This window comes from Anoplopoma fimbria, chromosome 1 (genome assembly GCF_027596085.1).
Source record: "Anoplopoma fimbria isolate UVic2021 breed Golden Eagle Sablefish chromosome 1, Afim_UVic_2022, whole genome shotgun sequence".
In the NCBI taxonomy this organism is placed as follows: Eukaryota; Metazoa; Chordata; class Actinopteri; order Perciformes; family Anoplopomatidae; genus Anoplopoma; species Anoplopoma fimbria.
The window spans coordinates 25,114,005-25,136,835 of NC_072449.1; the positions used below are offsets into that span (position 1 = coordinate 25,114,005).

The following is a 22,831-nucleotide window of genomic DNA, read 5'->3' on the forward strand; positions in this document are numbered from 1 at the left end:
TGGCCATCATATCCAGGCAGGATAGGTTAGGATAGCACATATTGTTTGATAGGTTTGGAGAGAATCTTACTCTCTCCTCTCTTAGCTACTCTTTGAAGACTGCTTTTTTTAAAGCTCCATTGAACTTGACCATTTTATCTGAGCACATATGTGCAGGGGCCTTTTCCTTCTGTCTGTACTTGCATATCAAAGCCCACTACTTATTTTCATCAAACGACAGAATGGTACTTTTCTTAAAAGCCCAAACTCATGCATTTCTCAATCTGTGTCCTTTTGAAGATTTTGTGTATTCCTCATGCAATATTTCAGTTTTTCTCTTCTCTTTCTTCCTTCCTCAGTTGTAAACAAACAACATATTTTCAAAAAAGTTTAAGTTATTCATGCTCATAGTTGTGCTTCATTTATACAGTGATTACTTGTTTTCTACATTTATGGAAGCCTATGGGATTGCCTTGGGGTGTGCAGTTATGTTCTTTCAATTTAGTGCCAGACCCCTGCTGCTTGTTGTGTGGCCAGATAACAAAGACAATGTTGAGACTGTGTGACATTTCACCAGCTTCAGTGCTCCCGCTCAACAGGAATCCTGACAGTGTCACAGCTATAGTGACTGTAGGCCCCATCAAACAGCTCACATGCTGAAGGTCAGACATTGCAAGTCAGCCTCCAATCATTGCTGCTGAAACAAGGCTGACATGAGGAGTAATTGGCTTTATTCCCACCATGGCCATTGGAAACACTGACTGTGGGATACTGCACTGTGAAGATGGGCAGAGATTGTTGGTGTTACACAAACTGGTACCTGACATTTTCCTGGAAAAACAGTTGTTTAATTGTATCAAGATACAACCTGTGGAGCTGTGACCATTTATAGTCACACAGATATCCGGATTCACAGAATGCACATAAATTACACAGAAATGTGTAATTTAAAAAGATAGGTATGAAAAATAGATATTAATGGTTATTGGTGCCTAAACCTGACTTAAGTGGTACATTATCTGATATGCCTGATGCTAACAGATGCTACCCGATTATTATAACCTATTTTTTTCCATGTCTTTCCTAAGGTATAGGCACAAGGGATGGCAGTGCACAGAAGGACAAAGATTTTCGGGGTAAATCTCAGAAACAGGTGCAGTTCAACCCAGGCCAGAGCACAGCCACCTGGAAGGTGCGGATCCTGTCAGATAGCGAGTACGAAGTGTCAGAGACCTTCCAAATTGTTTTGTCTGAGCCGGTGATGGCAGCCCTTGAATTCCCAGAGATTGCTACTGTGGAGATCCTGGACCCCGATGATGGTCAGTAATGATAAATGTTTACATTTAACTATCTCAATGTTGATTATGCTTAGATTAAATCAATTCCTTATAAAAAAATATATATATATTGGCAATGCCCCTTACTTTTTTAAATGTTTGGGGGGTTTGGCCTGACAATAAAACACATTCAGGTCTTAGGTAGAGCTACAATGGAGTTTGACAGCCTACCATTTTCAAGCTTTGTGAAATATTGTTGGGCGTTTCATGTCACATGTCTAACAGTAAATCACTGTGACATCGTTTTGAGCAGATGTTCAACAATTTTTCAGAAAGAAATCTATTGTAGAGGGGACAAAGATGTCAGTCATATTTTCAATAGGGGGTGCAACCTCAATGGCCGGCACACCCATAATACAGTTGCTGGCTACTTGAAGGTCAAGCAACAAATAACAGAGAACAGGAGCTTTATCTGTGGTTTAGACGTGAAGAAAACATAAAGAAAAAGAAAGAAGGCAAAGCATTTTTAGGGAAAGCAGGTAAGCAAAAATGTTAGTCATCAAATTAGGCTAAATCTCAAGGAACGCATTGCATTTTACAGATCTGTGTTAGAGTAACTAAATGTGTATCTTTTTCTAGCAGCCAAGATGTCAACTACAGCCCGAGAGTGCCCTAATCTCAGCTGTATTCATGTTTTATAGGAAATGCTTCTCTCCATCTACCCGAGGGCATCAGAGCACATTATATTTTGAATACAGAATTAATTCACATGGAAACTGAATGCTGCGAGAAACTAACAACATCCTGAACTCAACTTGATTATGGAGATATCTACGTAATGAGTAAAAAGCAAACCATATTTATAGGCAGTATTTTCTTTCCACAAGTGTAGATAAACAAGGTCAAAAGAAAATATGGAGATAACCACGCTGACCTCCCTTGCATCTGAAATGAGCACTACAAGAACAGATGAACGGTGTTACTGAAAACAGCTTGACTGTGATAGAGCTGAGATAGATAACTGCACAGTATAAATATGGATACTGCTCCTCCTCATCCCATAGGACTTCATTGGGTGAAAAGGAAGAATTTGCTGTCAACAATGTATCCTAATTAACATGTTTAATTAGAGCTTTGTTTACAGAACATCAGTCTCCAGAGGGCAATCAACAAAACTGGCAGCTATCTCTCCATTTTTGTTTCTTTATTCCTTTAACAGACATCGTCTTGAAACAGCCACATGTATATTATCATATCATTATAATGTTTATGGTTCATAAGATTCAATGCATTTTGGCCTCTCAAGGTCAAATAATCTTTTCTTTTAACTGAGAGCAGAACGATGGAAAAGCCCAGGGGCTGCCACCATGAAACTGTGAAAAATAAATGATCTCACACCAGCTCAGGCTGAAAACAGCTTAGTGTTTGAAACAAGAAGAGAAGAGTGGCCACATCATCCCTTGCAATTGTTTGCTTTGTCCTCGGGGAGAGAGAGGACGTCAGGTTAAGATCTGTTGGCTTACCAAAACCTTGTTAATGTGGGGGACCACAACGCTCACTGAGAGGGAGACAAAGCCTCTGTGTGAGCTCTTAGGATTTTAGGTATACCTTTCTGGTTGTCATATGAAGCTCAGAGAAGGAAGGAGACAAAGAGATGGAAAGCTGCCAGTGAAACTGCTGAGTAGAAAAAAACAATTGTTTAACTTGTCTCTGCTCGTTTAACACACCTTTTTATTCTAGCCAATTTTTGGGGGAACTTTTTGGATTAATGTGTGTGAGACACAGATTTGTAATTTGAATTCCTTTAAGGACTCCTTACTCTTTTTCAGAATCAGCGTTATCTTACAGATAACATTTTCCTCATGCACGTCTCTCTGTTATTCTGTGTTTCAGTGTAAGCCGACTGTGGGTTGTAATATTTGCTGCAGATAAAGAAACAGTAGATGGTGGCTTTTGATTAGACATGATGGAAGCAGAGCTGTAATGAGAGCTGTCATTGTGTGTAAGCTGCAAGCTTGTGTGTCAAATGTTAATGTTGCAAATAATGTCACACACATGATGTTTTGAAAGCTTTTCCCTTTTCTTCATCTCTTCTTCATTATTCAGTTCAATTCCCCGGATATTCAAATAATCTCATTCAATATGCCAGAAAACTGACGATACACGGTTAAGTGGAGGGTACATGCAGGAATACAGGCTATGCTCCCCTCTTAGGAGTATATACCCACTTCCTCCTCAGTAGTACCCAAAAGTCAGACAAAATATAGCATTAAGGTATTCAACTCCAATACTGTTAACGCACTTTGTCAAAGTTATGATCTGATGTGTTTTGATTTTTCTCATATACAGAGTCAACAGTGTTCATACCCTCAGCCACATACAACATAGAGGAGGACATTGGTGAGATGCTTATCCCAGTACACAGGAGTGGAGATGTCAGTCAGGAGCTGATGGTCATCTGCTACACTCAGCAAGGTAACGCAAGAACTGTGTGGGGAAATTTAAGGGGTGAACTTAAAAATGAAGAGAGTCCCTTCTAGTCGTATCATCCCAAGGTAGGATGTGTTGCATGTAAACGTTGTTAATGAAAAAAATACTTCATTAGGAATTTATATTTCTGTATCGATTTTTATGTGAAAAAAAGGACAATGCATTGTGGCAAAGTGTGGATCATTAACTCTGCTTTCTGTAATTCTGTTTTCTGCCAACTCAGTTTCGGCCACAGGCACCATCCCCACCACAGTGCTGTCCTACTCTGACTACATCTCCAGGCCCGAGGACCATCACAGCATCGTCCGCTTTGACAAGGGAGAGGTGGAGAAATCCTGCCGGGTGGTGATCATTGATGACTCCCTGTATGAAGACGAGGAAAGCTTCAACGTCACCCTCAGCATGCCTATGGGGGGCCGTCTGGGCTTGGAGTTCCCCGCAGCTCGAATCACAATCATCCCCGATATGGAGGACGGTAAGATGACATTTCACTGAAATGGAATGCAACACGGTGCCAAATAGTTCGTGCAGGTACAACAAATTAAATGGCATTGCTTATTGAAATCCATTGTGGCATTTAGAGACAAGTCTTTTTGTTACTTCCACATTCATTTTTCAGTTCTAAGCCTCAAGAAAATTCAGAGTGAAAAGGGGCTTTTATCTGATTTAGAAGTAGGTGTTAATGTATTTGTTCAATCTCTTATTTTATATATGTATTGGATAAGCACTTTGACAATAGCTTAAAATAAGTTTTGCAAAAGGCTTTGCAAGTGTAATATTTTGTGCTGAATTAATCCAAAGAGAGAATTCCAAACAGTTAGGCAGAAGGGGAAAAAGACAGCACATATTGTTGTGCATGTGAAATGTGTATTTGAATTTTTTTCCGATGTGTATTTGTGCTTGTCTGACAACGGCTCAGGGAAAAAGCGTTTGAGTGTGCGAGCCTCCTTCCTGGAGGCAAAGCCTTTATCTCGTATCTGCAGGCTGAGACTGGAGGGCTGATAGTAGTCTCCCATATCTTCCTGACGCCTCTTTGTTCCCCAACACCTGACGGCCATTCCTCAGGTCCCTATCGCTCTGACAATCTCCGGAAGCACTGCTGTGAAGTCAAGACTCTGTGATCGCAGGCATGCACCCAACACTAGAGCTGAAAACCACGGCATGATTGCGGATCCGACCTTTTTTCCTTGAATCAAAACCCATTTGAAGCTACATAATTGGGGTGATGATGCAATATTCAATTCAGCATTCTGCCATCTAATGGCTTGGTTAAAGTAGTCAGAAATTCATTTTTGTTTTGCATGTAATTGAAGTTAGCTTCAGTGAGATTTACTTTAATCTTCTCCAATTGCTCAAATAACTCAAAATAATAGCACTGTACATGGTGCTGAAAGCGTCACAGAATTTAATGTGAATTGTAAAAATATCATGATTTGAGTAGAGCGTAGTGCTGATCCATTTTGGTGTTTTTGGTCAGTGACAATGGTGAAACTGCTGAAGTAATCACCTCAATAAATAGGAATCTCCAGTGCTTTAGCAAGTATTCAGACATCACCAATAGATCTAAGGATGTGAATCATCGGTCCTGTGCTGAGGAGGTCTTGTCTTTGAGGCTACTGTAGCAGCAGTTTTCAGACTCTGTAACAGGTTATTCTCCTCCTCTAGTCCCGTGGGAGCCAAAGCACACACACCTAAAGTGGATTTGACCTGCTTGAGGAAAGAGGAGGTTACGTGGTTGGAATGTTTCCTTACTGTAGCACCATCCAGTGTAACCTGAGAGTGAGTACAGGGCCTTTTGACCTCTGCTGCTCCTGGGTATTGACTGAAGTCTGCCAAGGCAGCTGCTGAGACACATAGGTTTTTAATAGGATATACACCAGTCTGTCCTTACGGCATTCAGCGTTCTTCACACTCTTCAAGTAGAATTTACCTCTACAACAGTTTAATTCCATTGTCTTTATGGATGACTCTGACTCTTACAAGTCATGCATGTTTTTAATACTGCCAGAGAGCTTAGTGATTGCAGACTATATAGATTAATGTCTGACTGTGACTGTCTGAATCGTCATACTGCTGTTTGCATTTACATTAAGGATGAGGGTCAAGGCTGTTTAAGAAACAGGGGGACTTAAAAATAAAACATTTTTATTACGAAGAACTAGATTAGATAACCCAACTTCATGATTGCTTTGAAAGTGTTCTTAGAAGAACAAAGGCAACGGGTTAATGGTTTAACAAAGTACTTCTTTGCTGGGGCACAGTTTCCTTTTACTGATAAATAGCAACTTCATGTTCATGCATTGCTGCTTTTTCATAGTGTTGGAAGGCAAACTCTATTTGCATGATTGCCGGTGGTTTATAGAGAATCAGCCAGTGTGCAACTTATAAACAATGACTTGCCTGAGTAATCCAATTTTTTTAGCTTGAAAAGTCAATTCATTATAAAATATACCAAGAAATGTTCTCGCTCTGCATATTTGAGATTTCCTGGCATGCATTTGCCTACAAAATGGGTCCTCTGGCTCAGTGTATTATCACACAGAAACAGGGGTAAAGAACGCTCAGTGCATTTTAGGATTAACTTGACTCGGACTGACAACCAACGGCAACAGTCTGTACTTAGGTTTATTCATGCTTTATCTGAAATCATATTTTTGTTGCCTCTGGCTTTGTCAAGGTGGCTGAGTGACTATCAAAATCTCCTTATGCATATCAGTTGTCAGAAAGCTCCGCACTCACGAGGGTGTCCCATACAGCATGACTGTAGAGGCCTGAATACAGCCTCCATTTGTGGAAACATTCTTTGTGTATATTTTATTGTTATTGTTAAATTGGGATTTTTACTGTTATCAAGACTTTCAATGTGACATTGAGAGAAACAATGCCTGAAGCTCTTGTCTGGCAGCTTAGCTCCTTATTATAACAACATAAGACATCAGATTGCCTGTCTGAACACACATGCACACAAAGACACTCACATAGAATGTGTGTAAAGTTTACGCAGCAACACCTCCAAAGTATAATTTGGATTATGTGCTGGAGGTGTTTAGGTTGCCTGCATCCACTGAATAAATGGAACGTGAAGAGCGGGGGAAAATTTCAGTGGTGTCAAGCCTTCATATCTCCCTGAAGGAGGTGATAATGAAATGGCTTGAGTACTGATGGTGAAGTAAATGGTAAATAGCTCTGAGGCAAGCAGAACAAGACCAATCTCCTGTCTGGAAGGGTAGACTGGCAGCAGGAGATTCATTCCCACTCTTAAATTCAGCTATCCTGTTTTAGTATTAAATTTAAGTACATACTTCAGGCTCCTAACTCCCCTTATATGGAAGGAAAGCAAATGGGGGCATAACATCCTTCTTTGTCATCCCTCTTGCAGTAGTAGCTGTGCACTGGGTGTACATGGGAGGAAGGAGTCGGTGCCTGGCCGAGCACCTGTCCCTGTCTGTGAGAGGTCTATGCTGGGGCTCCCCAGGAGGGCTTTCAGCAGCTACACCCAGCCGTGGGCTCATAGTTCTTAGAAACCCACACTACTGATATCAGCAAAAAAGCATGTCAGCGATATGTCTTCTTTTCAAGCCAGCAAACCAGAGTAGTACAATATGATGAAATTAGAAGCCACAGGGCACCACTGTGTGCACTCCCTGCTCCGTGCAAACACACAGTCTTGGCCACTTACGTAGGTACAAGCAGGTGCAAGAAGCCACACAAGTGCAGTGGGAGGTGGAGCTCCTATTGTCTGCCAAATGTGTGATGTTAATCTGACAATTTATGTGAATCTAAATTAAGAATGTTTATAGCTTTTAAACACAAAATTAGTTGAAGATTACCGCAATAATAACAGGTTTTGTGGAAATTGTGCCATGGAAGAGAAGGCATCTTCTCTTTCCAACCAAAATATTGATTTCACTAATTAGCTCACCTCACCCGCAGGAGAGAGTAATTAAAATCAGCTTTGTTTGAAATGAAAACCACCAGATTTACATGGCACAGGAATTGATATTTCTGCCTCCGAAGGATCTTTGTTGGCAACTGATCTCTGACACAAAGTGTAACCAAAACTTAATAAGTTCCCACTGGGTGGTCTCCATTTACATATTTGGGTCAACAAAAAAGTAATTTTGAAACAAATTTTGTACATTTACTAAATTTTCCTGTATGCATGAAAGAACAATTGAATCCTGGCCTTTTCACATTTATTTTGAGTTTAAATAGATGATTAAGTCTATATGCTTTATGTTGATATTTAGAGATGCCGTTGTGAAATTAGGGATGGGTGATTTTCAATCATTATTTGCTGCATTGCTGTATTTTGTGGAAATTTCAGTTGAGACCTAAAGCCAACAATCTAGCGTTAGGTATTACAATTACTCACGCTCAGGTTATCATTGACTGAAGTGCATGACTGGATCAAGTTGGACAAAAATCTAATCGGTGTGCATTGTGCGACGATTGCTGGACCGGCCCATCTTGAATGAGCCTAATATTTGCCAACAGTACGCATAAAGATCCATGCTGGTTAAGTTCCCAACAGCTGTGCTTCCAGCCTGTCCAGGCCTACAACAAACATAATTGTCAGTCTACAAGGGTGCAAAGGTTGTAAGCGATCATTGTCTGCTTGCTGCACTTTCGATCCCTGCTAATTGTTCAGGTTGTGTCTCAGACAAGGTTAGATTACCAAGGGACAGAAGCCCCAGACCCTGAAGGGCTCTAAAAACTGCAGTTACTATATGTCACCTGGTTTGTGGTCATTTAATTAATTGAAAATTAGTTTGGAAACATGCACAGGAGGAATGGATATTAAAAGGCAGGTCTTTAAGCTTTGGGCCCAACACTAGGTTAATACAGTCATGCTATCAGAGGGGGCAAATAGAAGTGTAGACACTCCAACGTAGAAGTGGCTAATGCCAGAAACTACTAAAGTGGAAAGGATAGAGGTGAAAAAAACCTCTTACTCACTTAAAAATCAACCTTTAAAGAAAATAGAGAGGAGGAATCAATAAAAAAAAAGAAAGAAGAAGCACAAAACTCTAAATTACAAGTAACGGCGCGACAAGACTGGTAAGAATGGTATATGTGTGCAAACACTGGTTGTTGTTTTTTATTACTAATAGAGATCTAAACACACAGCCTAATAGCCTTTCACACACTAGTTTCTGTCTTCTTCTCAGCATTACACACACACACACAAGCAACTAATGTACAAATAGACACATGATACTATGGAGCTTCTGCGGAAAGTTGTTTTTGTCAAGCTAATCGCTAATGTTGATAGTTGGCTACTTTTTACAACATTTAGAACTGTAAAGTTTTCAAGTTGTCCAGGCATTTTACAGTACGCACAGCTGCTATCCTTAGAATAACCTGGTATTTTCTCGTGGCAAACCAGCTGCACATAAACATCCGCACCTTTTTAGTTTCCACTCTTGGCTACTAAGGTCTTTGAGAAACGTGTCTTTTCTTGCAGAGATAATTGCTGTTTGATATTGAATCCGCATCCGGGAAAATGCTTCGGTGGTTGGGGCTGTAAGACATGAGAATGCTTGTACAGCAGGACTTGTGGATACACTCAAGTATTTATAGTCTTGTGTCAGTTGCCTGTAAATTTCTCTCTGGTTCTAAAGGTATGATTATGAGCTGTTTTAAAGATGGGAAGGTCCCGTGCGTGCTCAGTATATCCTGAATGGGGATGAATCAAGAGGGGAACACGCAAACCCTGTCATTATGTCTCACCTGGATTTCCATTCATTTTGATATAAACAGATGTCCAAAGTACTTAAGCAGAGAGGCACTAATAAGCAGCCATAAAACACTCAAATGTTTCACACAGTCGTCAACAATTAAAGTTGTAGATGATTCTGTATTTAGAATGGAGCTGCTTTTGTATGCTTTTGCTGTTGGAGAGAGATTTGTCGAGCACACAGTGGGCAGAGGAGCATTTGCCAGGGCTCAATTGAATCTCACCATTAGAGAAGCCACTTAGCGCTGTGGGAATGTCATGCAAAGTTCAAGTGGAATCAAGCAGGCAGTGGGAGTGTAACAGTCCCCTTAGGGATGCCTGTGTCTCTCTTTGTGCCTCTTAATGTATTTTATGATCACACGTATGCAACAGTAAAGATATTTAATAAATTTACTGTCATAATGACTATACGTAAGGCTTTCTCATTTCTGACTTATGTTTTGTATTTTTTATTTCTAAGGACACCACGTGGTTAAGCAACCATTAATGACAAAAATAGTCAAATGAATGTAATAACTAAATAATTAAATCAGTTAAATATGTAGTTTTTGGAATAAATGGAAGTTTGTACACCTTACATAATTGTACATAATAGGCAGGTCTAAATCTGGATCATCTCCACTTACATCCAGGTAACCTTATACTATGTGCTCTGTGTAGAACGGTGTTGCTGGCTGGGCTGATGGAGCTCAGGAGCCAGTGGTTTACCTTTCAGTTAATGGTCCGTGGCTCTTTGAAGCTCACTGTTTGTCTGCTTCACAAACCTTATCTGATTACTGGACTAGTACAACAGGGCCCAAGTTCCTGGCTGCCAACCTAGTAGATCTGATTACCCCTCCTGTTGGGGACCCAGTGCAGGCAGCCAAAACCATCTTTGTTTGGTTTCTCTGTGGGGAGAAATTCTGGCAGCTGCAAGCCTCTTGATGCAGCACTCATTGTCCTGACTGTGCTCTCAGGACAGATTAAAGCATAAAAGTTTTCTGTCCTTTGCTTGCTCCTAGATGAAATATTATTTCAACCACAGAGATGGCTCCACTGAGAACCACAAATCCCAAGGCTTTGCCTAAAAAGACTATTTCCCTTTGACAACGTTCTTATCTTGTTAATATAGAGCTGTTACTGGCAAAGCAGACAGCTTCAAAATATGCAATATCATCTGAGAATCAGATTACTTTGAAGAATAATTATATAGTGCAAAATAATCAGCATATTTTTCTTGATCAGTAATTGTGCCTTGCAGCACTGTTGACAGTGAACCCAATTTTTTTGTTTCATTAGATAACATAATCATCATGCAGTTACAACAGTATGGATATGTTTTGTTCAAAGCATTTATTGCTCAGTTCCACATCCCCACCCTCCTTTTGTGCCTCGTACTGTGTGATGAGAAACAGCTAAGTATCGTTTTGTAGGTGCAGAGTTCCATTGTCATGGAAACCACAACTCTGCCCATGGCTATCGTCATTCATTTAATTTATTCATTATTTGGTCACAGTTGCTTTCAAAAGCACAAGGTTTTTAGTACTCAGTAGTGGCTTGTTCCCATTAGTCATCCTTACAATGATGTATTTGATCAATTATGGGAATGTATGCATTTTGTAAGTAAGTAAAAACTGCTCAGTTCCCATTTGTGGATGCTAAGGTTATTTCTGTATTGCTCTAATCGACTATGACTGACTCCCTGCAGTTAAAGTCCATAAATAAGTCTCTGTGTAATGGCAGTTCTTGCAGTGAAGCAGCTGACTGCACCACATATACAGAGGGCCAGGCCCTTTAGCAACCATTTTACAAACAGCATGACATGAGAAAGCCTCTGAATGGGTTAAATAGAATAATAGTGGGTGAGTTTGGCTACAGAGGAATCTCAGCTCATGGAAACACTAATTGCAGTCAGGCAGGCCTGGGCTGGCACATAGAGCTCTACATCCCCCAGACCTCCTGTCAGGCCTCCTGTCTGCCTCTCAGACCCATCACTATCAAAGTCAGCTCCACCACCAAAGGCTCATCCACAACAAATCTAGGAAATTCTGCCTTCAGGTTGCTTTTTGTCTTTTAGGACTCGAGTGAATACAAATTTAGAAATCCCCCCAAAACATAATTCCAGGAAGTTAGAAAGTGTTGTTTAATGGCGACAATTACAGTGTTGACTACCTGCTGGTGTTTCAATGGAAACATTCCTAATTTATCCTGTAATCAGAGGCAAGTAATGCTAGCTATTACAGGTTCAACTCAACAATTATAACAAGCATTCAAGTACCCTGTTGTGAAACAGCTAAAAGATGATTATGGATGACATCCTCCTGTGCGTTTTTCCTCATCTCCTTCATTCCTTACTCTGTTGTTCTTCCCAGCTCCCGTCTTCTACTTTGGCAACACAGACTACCATGTGGATGAGAGTGATGGCTTTGTGGAGGTGCAGGTATGGAGGACGGGGACTGATCTCTCCAAAGGAGGAACCGTCACAGTGCGCTCCAGAAAGACAGATCCTGTCTCAGCCGAGGGTACGTGTCCCTGCGAGGCGCCTTTCTCTGACAAGCTTTAGCTAGTTAGTGCTTAGAGAAATGTAAGCCATAGAAAACAATAGACTTAAGTCATCGCCCTGTCACTCTTTGTTTTCCTGAGCTCAAGAGTCAATGGTGATGTTAAAGCTGGATATGTTGGGGTGGATGACCTGTGGAATGTAAACATTGTTTTAGGTGAGGGGGAGAGAAGTCAGGGCTTCTTTTCTGTTGGGCCCTTGCCTTGAGGGTATCTGATATATATACGCTTTGGACTCTAGGACTGGTCGCTATGTCCTAAAGCCTTTCCTACAGCCTCTATTATGTTCGGCCCCCAGGCAGTCTTCTCCCCGTGGCACAGATTCTCAACATCTCTAGTCTTGCCTGCGTTTTAACCGTAAAACAAGCTAGCATCTAATCATAAATGCAGCATGGTAGAAATGCAATCCAACATTTTATATATAACTGGGTCATAAGTACATGGTAAAAGCCTGCGGGCATAGGCTGAGATCTCAATACTCAAGACTCTTCAAAGAAAAATAATGAATAACCTGTTTGCGCTCAGGGAGATATCCAGTTTCCTGCAGCTCTCCTTTAATCACGCAACAAATTCCAACTGTTCATGCTCATCGACTTCGAGATTGAAAGCGTCATTTTAAAGCACACAGGGTATCTCCTTTCATCTTTCTCACTACCTGACATCCACAAATGAATTATGAAGTAACATGAGAACTGCTGTTATAATAAGATCAAGTGTTGTAGTCCATTTGTATATATACTATATCCCATAAGCACTATGTTCTTTGAAACATTCCTGACCTATATTGTGTTGTGGAGCAGCTGGTGTGGATTACGTTGGGATCAGCCGGAATCTGGACTTCGCACCAGGGGTCACCATGCAGACGTTTCGTGTGATCATCCTGGATGACCTGGGCCAGCCGGTGCTGGAGGGGCTAGAGAAGTTTGAACTGGTGCTCCGGATGCCCATGAATGGGATCCTCGGGGAGCCGAGTAAGGCTACCATCCTCATCAATGACTCTGTTTCAGACCGTGAGTAACAATCTTGTAATTTAAATTAATTAAAATGGTTGCACTTAGTAATGTATGATGTGTTTACTGTATTAATGATAATGATTTATGGGTTTGGTTATGTTGTGTAGTGCCCAAAGTGCAGTTCCGAGATGCCGTGTATGTGGGCAATGAGAACTCTGGGCAAATCTCAGCTACTGTTTACCGTAGTGGAGATATCAGCTACAAGTCCACAGTACGCTGTTACAGCAGGCAGGGGACAGCCCAGGTCATGATGGACTTCAATGAGAGGCCCAACACAGATGGTTCCATCATCACCTTCTTACCAGGTGGCGTAACAAAACCTAACACACATCCCTTTCCATGCTTTGTGTTTGTTTACTTTAAAAATCAATTAAAGGGCATATGCAGTCGGTCAATATCTTTTCCCTTTTTTCAGGAGAGGTTGAAAAGCCTTGTGTACTGCAACTCGTTGATGACACAGAACATGAGGAAGAAGAAGAGCTCCGACTTGTGTTGGGAAGCCCCAAGAGTGAATCTCCATTTGGAGCGTCTATTGGAGTGCAGAATGAAACTCTCGTCAAGATAAAAGACGATGCAGACAGTAAGAATGCTTTTTTGTTGTGACACGCTGTTGCTCAGAATGAGTTCTGTTTAAATGCCGCCATGTGCAGAATACTTAATAATGTTTAAATCATCCCAATGGCATTAAATTAGTTTGTGAAAAATGAGTCAATTTGTTTGTGTGTGTGTTGCTGTTTGCCCATAGTGTCTTTTATGAAATAACTGCTGGGGTAACAAAATCAGAAAGTTTCAGCGACTTTAATATGTGGTATGCTGTAATGTTAATCACAGTTTACTAGCATAATTAAAACTATATTTCATGCTTTCTCAGAGGCAATTATTAGGTTTGGAGAAACCAAATTTAGTGTGAATGAGCCGAAGGAAAGTGGCCAAGTGTCTGTGGTGAAGATCCCGGTGCTGCGTGTTGGAGACACCTCCAAGGTCTCTGTTGTCCGAGTTCACACCAAGGATGGATCTGCTACATCTGGGGAGGACTACCATCCCATATCTGAGGGTAAATAACACTGCAAGGTGCTTTTATCAGAACAGAATTAATTTGAAATTCGCTATGACATTTTTTTTCTCTACTTTCTCTGCAGAAATTGTGTTTAATGAGGGTGACACACAGCACCACGTGGAGGTGGAGATTTTATATGACAGCGTCAGAGAAATGAGGGAGGCTTTCACTGTGCACCTTAAGCCTGATGAGAACATGGTGGCAGAGACAAAGGTAAGAATCAAGCTAAATTAACATATGATTTAACTTTCAAGTGTAAATACCTTCTCCATTTACATCCTCTTAATTACCCTTGCTTGTCAATCAACAGATGAGCAAAGCTATAATATATATCGAGGAGACCAACAGCATGGCGGATGTGACCTTCCCCTCGGTGCCCAGAGTGGTTTCTCTTTTGCATTACGATGACATCGACAGGATTAGGGACTCTCCCCCTGTGGCTGGATACCCTGTCATTTGTGTCACTGTATGTCCCAACTGCAATGAATACTTAGTGGCATACCTTTCAGTCATTTACAGTGCTAATGATTAATTTACAGTAAATACAGTAAATACTGTGTATGAGGTAGTATTTAGTAGATGTGCACATTTTGCTGAATTATCAGCTACCTTGAGGGCTCATCAGTAGTATACAGAAATGACTGGCTGCTGCAGGAGTTTTTGGGTGCATTTTACCCAAGCATTTCTTCTTTCCCTTTTCCAGGCCTGTAACCCCAAGTACCCAGACTTTGACAAGACAGGCTCCATCTGTGTAAGCGAGAACATCAACAACACCCTAACTCGTTATCGTTGGCTCGTTAGCGCCCCCACCAGCCCCGATGGCGTCACAAGCTCTATGAGGGAAGTAGACTTCGACACCTTCTTCACCTCCTCCAAGCTCATCACTCTGGATTCAGTCTACTTTCAGGCTGGTGCCAGGGTCCAGTGTGCCGCAAGGGGTGTGAACTCTAACGGGGATGAGGGTCTGGAGCTTAGTAGCCCCATAGTGTCCATCAGCATGGACGAGGGTGAGTGCAGCTCATTCTCTAACTTGAAATGTTCAGTCTCTCTCATGGAAATGGCTCAATGTGATAAGCAGCTGCTTGCTGCATTTTGCTCCCCCACCGCAGTACTTGCTGTCCTTGCTCCAACAGAAAACTGAAACATAAAAGAATTTCCGTGGCGGATTGTTAGTAAAACAAAACGTTTGATGTTTGTTTGTGTATGGCGTGGTTGCAGGAATGTGCCAGCCTCGTGTTGCAGGCACAGTGGGGGCCGAGCCCTTCTCTGCCAAGCTGCGGTACACTGGAACAGAAGACACAGACTACCCCAACCTCATCAAACTAACTGTCACCATGCCCCACATTGATGGTAAGAACAGCAGATTGCATGTCTAAAATCATTTTCATTAGTGAAAATATCAACCAGAGGCAGATTGTTGGTTTGAAACCCCTCTCGAGGTGGAAAAAGCTTTTTTGTAACTCATCAACCAGACTTTAAATTACAGGCTACTTTAGTTAGATTTACTACATTGTGAATCTTACATTCATATTCTTCCATCCTCTGACTGCTATATGTGTATCCTCTCTCAGGTATGTTACCTGTAGTGTCCACCCGAGCCCTGTCCAACTTTGAGCTCACGCTGAGCCCAGACGGTACCCGTGTTGGCAACCATCGCTGCTCCAATTTGTTGGACCACGCTGAGGTTATGACTCGCTACGGCTTCCTTACTGAAGCCACCAAAAATCCAGAAATGATCGGCGAAACGGCCGCTTACCAATACAGCACTTCCATCAGAGGATCCAGTACACTACGATTCTACAGAAACCTCAACTTGGAAGCTTGTTTGTGGGAATTCACCAACTACTATGACATGTCTGAGCTGCTCAGTGACTGTGGAGGCACCATTGGGACTGATGGACAGGTAAAGCAGCCCCACCTTTGAGCTTCAGCTCACCTCTGACCCCTTTTGTCATCCCTTGACATGAGGAGCAATAGTAGGTTCAATGAAGCAGCAGACCCCCTTGTGGATAGGAATGTTGACTCAGCAGTTACTGGTCTGTTCTGTCATGTAACAAGTCTTGTCCGTTTTCATTCATCAATCCTCCTGGATTTTCAATCCTAAGTAATCATTTACAGGCATATTAAAATTCTGCTCGGCTGCTTGGTTTTCTCTTTAAGATCCTAAAGCAAATACTAGCCTATAGAAAAGTCATCCATTATTTTCTGGAGACCCGTGTTGACCTCTAAGGTAATGACTAACCTGACACCCTGCTCCCTTCAACTCCTGATTAGACCGGTTATTTGTCTTCTGAAAGTGGCAAGTCAATAGCCAGCAGCCTCATAAAAATCTGTGTTCATCTGCACCGCTGTGTGTGCAATGTGCTCTTTGTAGCAGCAGCTGTTATATGTGGAATTGGAAGGAGGAAATATTAAAGCCCTCTGTGTCCTCCTGGCATGCATGCCTCGCAGCGCTCAACATTTGCATTCACCTTGGAAACCTACAGTTAGTTGACTTGCAGTTAATTAATGTGGAGTGTTGATAAAGAAAGGCTGTAACAGTGCATGGGGCACATCATGGTAAAAACCTCAACTACACTCCCTACTGAGGATTATTAATTAAAACCCTACAGCACTTATATAGGTATATTGGTTGTTTTTTTAGAATGGGAGTTTCTCATTTTACATGGCTTCAGGTTTATTTAATAACAAAGGCATCACCCAGGTGATAACAGCCTCTCTCTACAAGCGGAACTTTGTTGCCTGTAGCCGCACGATGTAAATGAGAACGTGGCAGTAATGCACGTCTTGACAAGTAAGCAGACTGCCGTCGGTAATACAAACTTCACGTTAAGGTTAAATCCATAATGCAAATACTTTGCATTAAATGATGAGAACTTTACTTATTTTTCCATTAATTAGTGACCACACTAAATCAGAGATAATCCAATATTTAAAAGAATAAAAAAGTCATGAAAGAGATGAATGGTTATGACTCAAAATCCTGACACGTATAGCAATAACAACTCTGTTCTTGTCCCTGTTGTCTTTCCATCAGGTGGTAGAATGGTATACATTCAGGTCTTGTACAGCACTGTATGTAGATTTTGTTGCTATGGTTACTGAACAGAGCAAATGACGGTATGTAGATGCATAGACTGAGGCATCACCGGTTCAGTTTCAAGATATGTAAGGCAGGATCAATGGAAAAAGAAACTGCCTTTGTTTGTGGCTGCCCTGTGACCTGAGTGCTCTCTTAGTGGGCTGGCAGTCTGAGCACAGACAGCTCTGTGCAGGCCGGGGGCAATGTCATGTCACAGTTTAGGGCTTAGTGCCCAGCTTAACAAGTCCATAGGAATCTATTAAGGCCCAACAGGATGTGTCAGAAGGCTATTCTGCAAATCATCTGCATGAGCTCTCAGTGCCCAGAGGCGTAGGCACGTTCCTACATGAATACAGAGCCAGTGCAGGCAGGTACCTCTCACAGGTCAGAGGAGAGTGCAGATACCAGAGAGCGCTCCCTCTGAGGACTTCCACCACTTGGAATCATTTGACCATTTTAGGAGAGCTCTTTTAGAGAGGGTAGGTTTGGAATAATAATATCCCCAACAAATTAAATGCAGTGCATTCTGTTTTATATGTTAACCAATAACAGCAATACATAAGGTTAAAAGCAATTTAAATGTTTTAAATTGATTTAGTTAAAAAGATTAAAATTGCAGTATTTCATCTGTAATGGCTGGAGTCCATGACCACTTAGAGAATTCATTCAATCTTACAGCTAGAAAACATCAACTGAATTTACTGATGCGTACTTGAAGTTAGAAATACAGGCATGATTTCCCAGGAAAGAATACTTGGATTAATACATGCATTGCCATGTCTGATCAATCTGTGGACTGTCTGAAGCACTATTCAGAGCAGAACTTGTTTAAATCAGCCAGAATGGTAAAATAATGTTCATCATCTCCAGAGGGATTGTACATGCAATTTGTATTATAGTGGCTTGATGTTTTCCTCCAGATACCTTTATAACAGGGCTTTATTAATCAGTGAAGTATGATTTAAATGATTTGCTCTTACACAACATTTTGGTTTTCACTGTAGGTGTTGAATCTGGTTCAGTCCTATGTGACGCTACGAGTACCACTCCATGTGTCCTATGTCTTCCACTCCCCTGTGGGAGCAGGGGGGTGGCAGCACTTTGACTTACAGTCAGAGCTGAGGCTCACTTTTGTGTACGACACTGCCATCTTATGGAGGGATGGTATAGGTAGCCCACCGGAGGCTGAACTACAAGGTAAGACTTGAGCAGTAGTATGCAATATATAATTGAGGACTACTTTAAATGTGTCTTGTTAACTTAATAAGGGATTGCAAAAAAGTGAAGGGACCAAATTAAAACTGTGATCTATGATTGTCCTTGTAGGTGCCCTGTACCCAACCAGCATGCGTATAAATGTCCAGGGACGACTAGTAGTCAACTTCCGCACTGAGGCTCGATTCAGAGGCCTGTTTGTGTTTGCCCATGCAGGTACAGTTTGTCATATAGAAGTGTTTTTAACAGTATACATTGGATGTGATCTATGATGCTGCTTTATAGCATGTCATCATGATAGGAAATTGAAGTTTAAATAAAACCTAATAGTTTTTACATGTGACAATGCATTTCAAGCTAAACTAACATCTCTTTTTATATCACATTCATAATTAGTTAAAACTGATGGTACAGTATTTTTCTCTGCTTGTCTTTTTTTTTAATTTTTGAAGTATTTCAATTCTTGACTGAGCATGCTGCACATACTTTAATTTATGTATTTTTCCATCAGCTTCACCACTCACCTCCATGGTCATGTGTCCCGACCACCCTGGTTTGACCTTTAACCTCAGTCTTGTGAGGAATGAGCCTACCTACAACCAGCCCATCCAGCAGTGGACATTTGTGTCTGATTTTGCTGTGAGTAAACATTTTGTTCTCCAGTTTCAGTGTTTTTAACACCTCATTCTTACTGTAAACATAATTTCCCTTCTCAGGTGCGTGACTACTCGGGCACGTACACAGTGAAGCTGCTCCCCTGCACATCCCCTCCCAGCCTGGAGTACACCATCCCTCCTGTCTGCAATCCCAGAGAGCCGCTTACCTTCGACATGGACATCCGCTTTCAGCAGGTGACATCACCTTGTCTAAAATTAGACATGAAAAAATGGAAAAGTTTATTGAGTGAGGAAATTGAATCAGCAAAATAAATAACTACTTCCTAGTCTTCAGCTTAATCAGCTTAAGTTTAAAGCCTAGTCACAGATTGAATTTGAGAGCCACTGTGAGAGCAGAATACTTGGTTAAAAGGGGAAATTGTAACAAAAGAATGCACTAAAAGGACACTTGAATGTATGTAATAAGAAATAACCATGTCCACAAGGTTTGTCCCACTCAAAAGTCCTTGTTAACTACCACCTCCAAAGCAACTCATTTCAAAAACAAACATCCTAAGTGGACTTACAGGATGTTGTATTGGGGATTGGCAACTCTGGCCTTGACTTGAATTCCAGTCCGCTGCCTGGCTCCTACATTACTCCTCAATCTAGCTCCAAAAAGCATTTCCTGTCTCGCCAACCCAAACAATTCTCTCTCTTTGTTCCCAGGCCACGCCCCCTTAAACCTGTGATTCTGGGGAAACAGATCATATGACCAGTTTGATCTACATGCATGGCAAACCAGATAAAGCATGGGTCTATGAATCTTTGTAAAAGTTAAATTAGGATTTATTACTTCCTGTAAGCCAAACATCTTGGCTTCTATTAAATAATTTATTTTCTTGCCTCTGTTTGTTATCCCATTTCTTGAAAAATGTAAGAGGTTCACTTCATCTAATGAAGTACTCATGAAACTGCAACTATTCTCACTTACACTGACAGGAACAAATCCAATCAGCATCTCACTTTTAATCCATTTAGCTGCACCTGCAGAGCTCTGTGTCCAGCTCCTGATGCTAATGCCAACATTTAACCACCCACAGCATCAACACACCATCTACAGTGATAATAGCAAAACTAACCAAATTCATGAATCGTTTTGTCCATAAAATGTCAGAAATAAAGACGAAACCCCCCAAAATTCAAATTAGATGACTTATCCCACTGACAATTATATGAAATAGAATAACTGTATGTACTGTACAAAAATGGTGTTTATTTGGGTAAAAAAGTGTTCATCTAGTGTGTATATTGTTAACTTTGCTTAGCTTTGTCTCTAAACATGGTTTGTGCTTCTTTGTCTGTCTTATCTGTGTTTGTAGGTTAGCGACCCTGTGGCTGCTGAGTTCAGTCTGAACACGCAGATGATCTTACTTTCAAAGCGGACGCTCTGGCTCTCAGACGGCTCCATGGGCTTCGGACAGGAGACGGACACTGCTTTCTCACAAGGTAAGGCAATTACATGCAGTCATAAAATACATACTGTTCGTACAAGCTTGTGGATTAAAAGACCCATAAACAAACAACAAACAACAAAAGGGCCATCATAGTAATTGAAGTTGCATGGATGGCTGTATATGTATTATATTACCTATCTCCTTGGACTTCCATAGATCATTCTACAGATCAAAAGTAAATCCCTGTGTGATGAGTATTTCTGTTGATTTAGCAGAAATGTCCCCCATTATTCCCTGCCCAAACAGCATAAAATGTAAATGTAAATGAGGCTTGATGAAGTATCATTTTGACCACTTTCATGTCTTCACCCAAAACAAGCTAATTACGAGAGCCTGGGTTTTATTTTTCTCAAAAAGTTATTGACAGTTCTGGAAAAGTCCTTGAAAAGGGTGTCCAAGTGAGTGTGGACAGCTCTTGTTAACAACAATGACGAGCTGGGATTTTAATGTTGCTCTAAATATTGTTATCATTTAAAAAAAAAAAAAAAAAAAGAAATCTTCATCAGTGTACATGTTAAAAACCTTTTTTAGTACTTTCAATTGGACCACCAAGTTTATGTGTTTTGCAGTGATGAAAACTGTATTTCTCCTCCTCAGGGGATACAATTTACGGACGAGTGATGGTGGATCCAGTGCAGAACTTGGGCGACTCCTTTATTTGTAACATAGAGAAAGTGTTCCTGTGTACTGGCGCTGATGGGTATGTCCCCAAATACAACCCCAGCAACTTTGAGTTTGGCTGTCTGGCTGATGCTCCATCATTACTCTACAGATTCAAGATAATTGTAAGTAACAAAAGTATATCTCATCATGTGCTTTGTGTCCATTCAAACCTAAATATTCCTCCCTGTGTCATCCTCTCCCTCCAGGACAAGGCCCAGCCAGAGACCCAAGCCCGGTCATTCGGCAATGTAGCTTTCGATGCCTTCCTGGCAGTGGATGATCCCGGCGCTTTAGCTCTAGTGAGACAACCTGCGTCAGATGGTTTCAGAATTGATTCCTCAGCTCTCTTCCAGGTTGGTATAATTGTCAAGTAAAGAAACACATTCAGCACACACCCTCGAATAGTTCACATTTTCATATTTAAACAACCTGTGATGCCTGCTGGTTATTTTGTGCTGGAATTTACACCACTGAGCCACTTATTTCATCCTGGAAAGTAACTCTCAGAGAACTATGAACTTATGGCATCCCACTGAGAGCAAGTGGAAAGGGCAGATTAATATAATATGCACTGTGTAGAGTCACAGAAAGTGATCTTAAAATAAGTTATTTTCTTGTTAACAAGACGAGATAAAAAGGACTCACTGACCTTACACTTTCTGCGTGGAAACTTATTCTGAGTGAGCAATCCCGTAACCGTGTAGGCTGGCCTTTATGGAGCCTCTGATCACAGGATCATATGTGACTCAGACTCTCCCTCTATCATCAAGAGTCCAGATTGCTTCGTCTGGTCAGCGAGTCTGTATTTCATGGCTCATTAATATAAAAAGTCACTACCAGTATGTCTACAGCCAGTGGCTGAAAAAGTTCTGTTTTCCGACTCCATAGTACAGTAACTGCACTGGCCACACAGTATGTTTGAGGTGGCAAAATGTGGCAAAAAACATGAAGGAAAGCATAATCTACAGGTTTATGTTTTTCAAATAAGTACTGTTGCTTTCTCCAGGTATCTGCAGGGAGAGAGTGGTTCATTCACACAATCTACACTGTCCGTTCTCGGGCCAACGCTAACCGTGGCATAGGGAAGAGAAGCCTGGAGTACCATCTGATGAGCCAGCACACAGATCTGCTTCCAAAGGTTCAACATCGCACCAGAAGATCAGCCAAGGGAGTGCCAGACGTAATAGAAGAGATCGGTCAGAGTAACAATCGAGGCACCAACATCCTCCACATCGCGCTGGACCGCAGCGGCCAGCAGAGGACGAGCCCAGAGAGGGAGATCTTCACCAAAGGGATCATTCCTCGTGAGCTTAACCAGAGAGACAACAGTGATGACAGACTAGTGTTGATCATTGGTATCTTTGTTGGGCTGCTCCTCACCATGCTCATCATCATCGTGGTGGTGCTGCTGGTCCGGTCCAAGCGGGAGAAGAAAGCCACACCCAAGAGCTCAAGCAGCGCAGAACCCATGATGACACAAGCCCTCAGTGACAGCTCAGAGGTCTAACAAACAGACTGATGATTGAGAGTTTTAGTTGATGTTTTTTTTGTTTGTTTTGCAAGTGCCTCACATTTAGATAAAAATTGAAGATTGTGTGTGAAGCAACACAAACTACAAGAGCTTTGATTCTTTTCAGAAATCTACTTGAAAAACTGCATCACGT

General features: G+C 41.4%; 1 protein-coding gene and 1 long non-coding RNA gene across 2 annotated transcripts in view; one reads left to right on the plus strand and one right to left on the minus strand.

Annotated features, from left to right (window-relative positions):
• frem2b (FRAS1 related extracellular matrix 2b) overlaps positions 1 to 22,831 on the plus strand; it is a 47,320-nt gene extending 24,489 nt beyond the window's left edge. The window contains exons 4-24 of the mRNA XM_054599259.1: positions 1,068 to 1,298; positions 3,606 to 3,731; positions 3,970 to 4,221; positions 11,838 to 11,987; positions 12,825 to 13,034; positions 13,145 to 13,342; positions 13,453 to 13,617; positions 13,909 to 14,091; positions 14,177 to 14,307; positions 14,405 to 14,560; positions 14,798 to 15,101; positions 15,313 to 15,444; positions 15,666 to 15,997; positions 18,181 to 18,373; positions 18,503 to 18,607; positions 18,903 to 19,030; positions 19,108 to 19,242; positions 20,370 to 20,496; positions 21,102 to 21,289; positions 21,374 to 21,520; positions 22,174 to 22,831. Of these exons, the coding sequence (XP_054455234.1) occupies positions 1,068 to 1,298; positions 3,606 to 3,731; positions 3,970 to 4,221; positions 11,838 to 11,987; positions 12,825 to 13,034; positions 13,145 to 13,342; positions 13,453 to 13,617; positions 13,909 to 14,091; positions 14,177 to 14,307; positions 14,405 to 14,560; positions 14,798 to 15,101; positions 15,313 to 15,444; positions 15,666 to 15,997; positions 18,181 to 18,373; positions 18,503 to 18,607; positions 18,903 to 19,030; positions 19,108 to 19,242; positions 20,370 to 20,496; positions 21,102 to 21,289; positions 21,374 to 21,520; positions 22,174 to 22,674 (4,094 nt within the window). The 3' untranslated portion in view covers positions 22,675 to 22,831. The remainder of the gene's footprint in view (positions 1 to 1,067; positions 1,299 to 3,605; positions 3,732 to 3,969; positions 4,222 to 11,837; positions 11,988 to 12,824; positions 13,035 to 13,144; positions 13,343 to 13,452; positions 13,618 to 13,908; positions 14,092 to 14,176; positions 14,308 to 14,404; positions 14,561 to 14,797; positions 15,102 to 15,312; positions 15,445 to 15,665; positions 15,998 to 18,180; positions 18,374 to 18,502; positions 18,608 to 18,902; positions 19,031 to 19,107; positions 19,243 to 20,369; positions 20,497 to 21,101; positions 21,290 to 21,373; positions 21,521 to 22,173) is intronic.
• Positions 14,013 to 19,656, minus strand: LOC129091588 (uncharacterized). Its single transcript, XR_008531225.1, has 3 exons — positions 19,575 to 19,656; positions 19,215 to 19,257; positions 14,013 to 14,101 (listed from the first exon to the last, which is right to left on the minus strand). It is a non-coding gene; the product is annotated as an uncharacterized LOC129091588 (long non-coding RNA).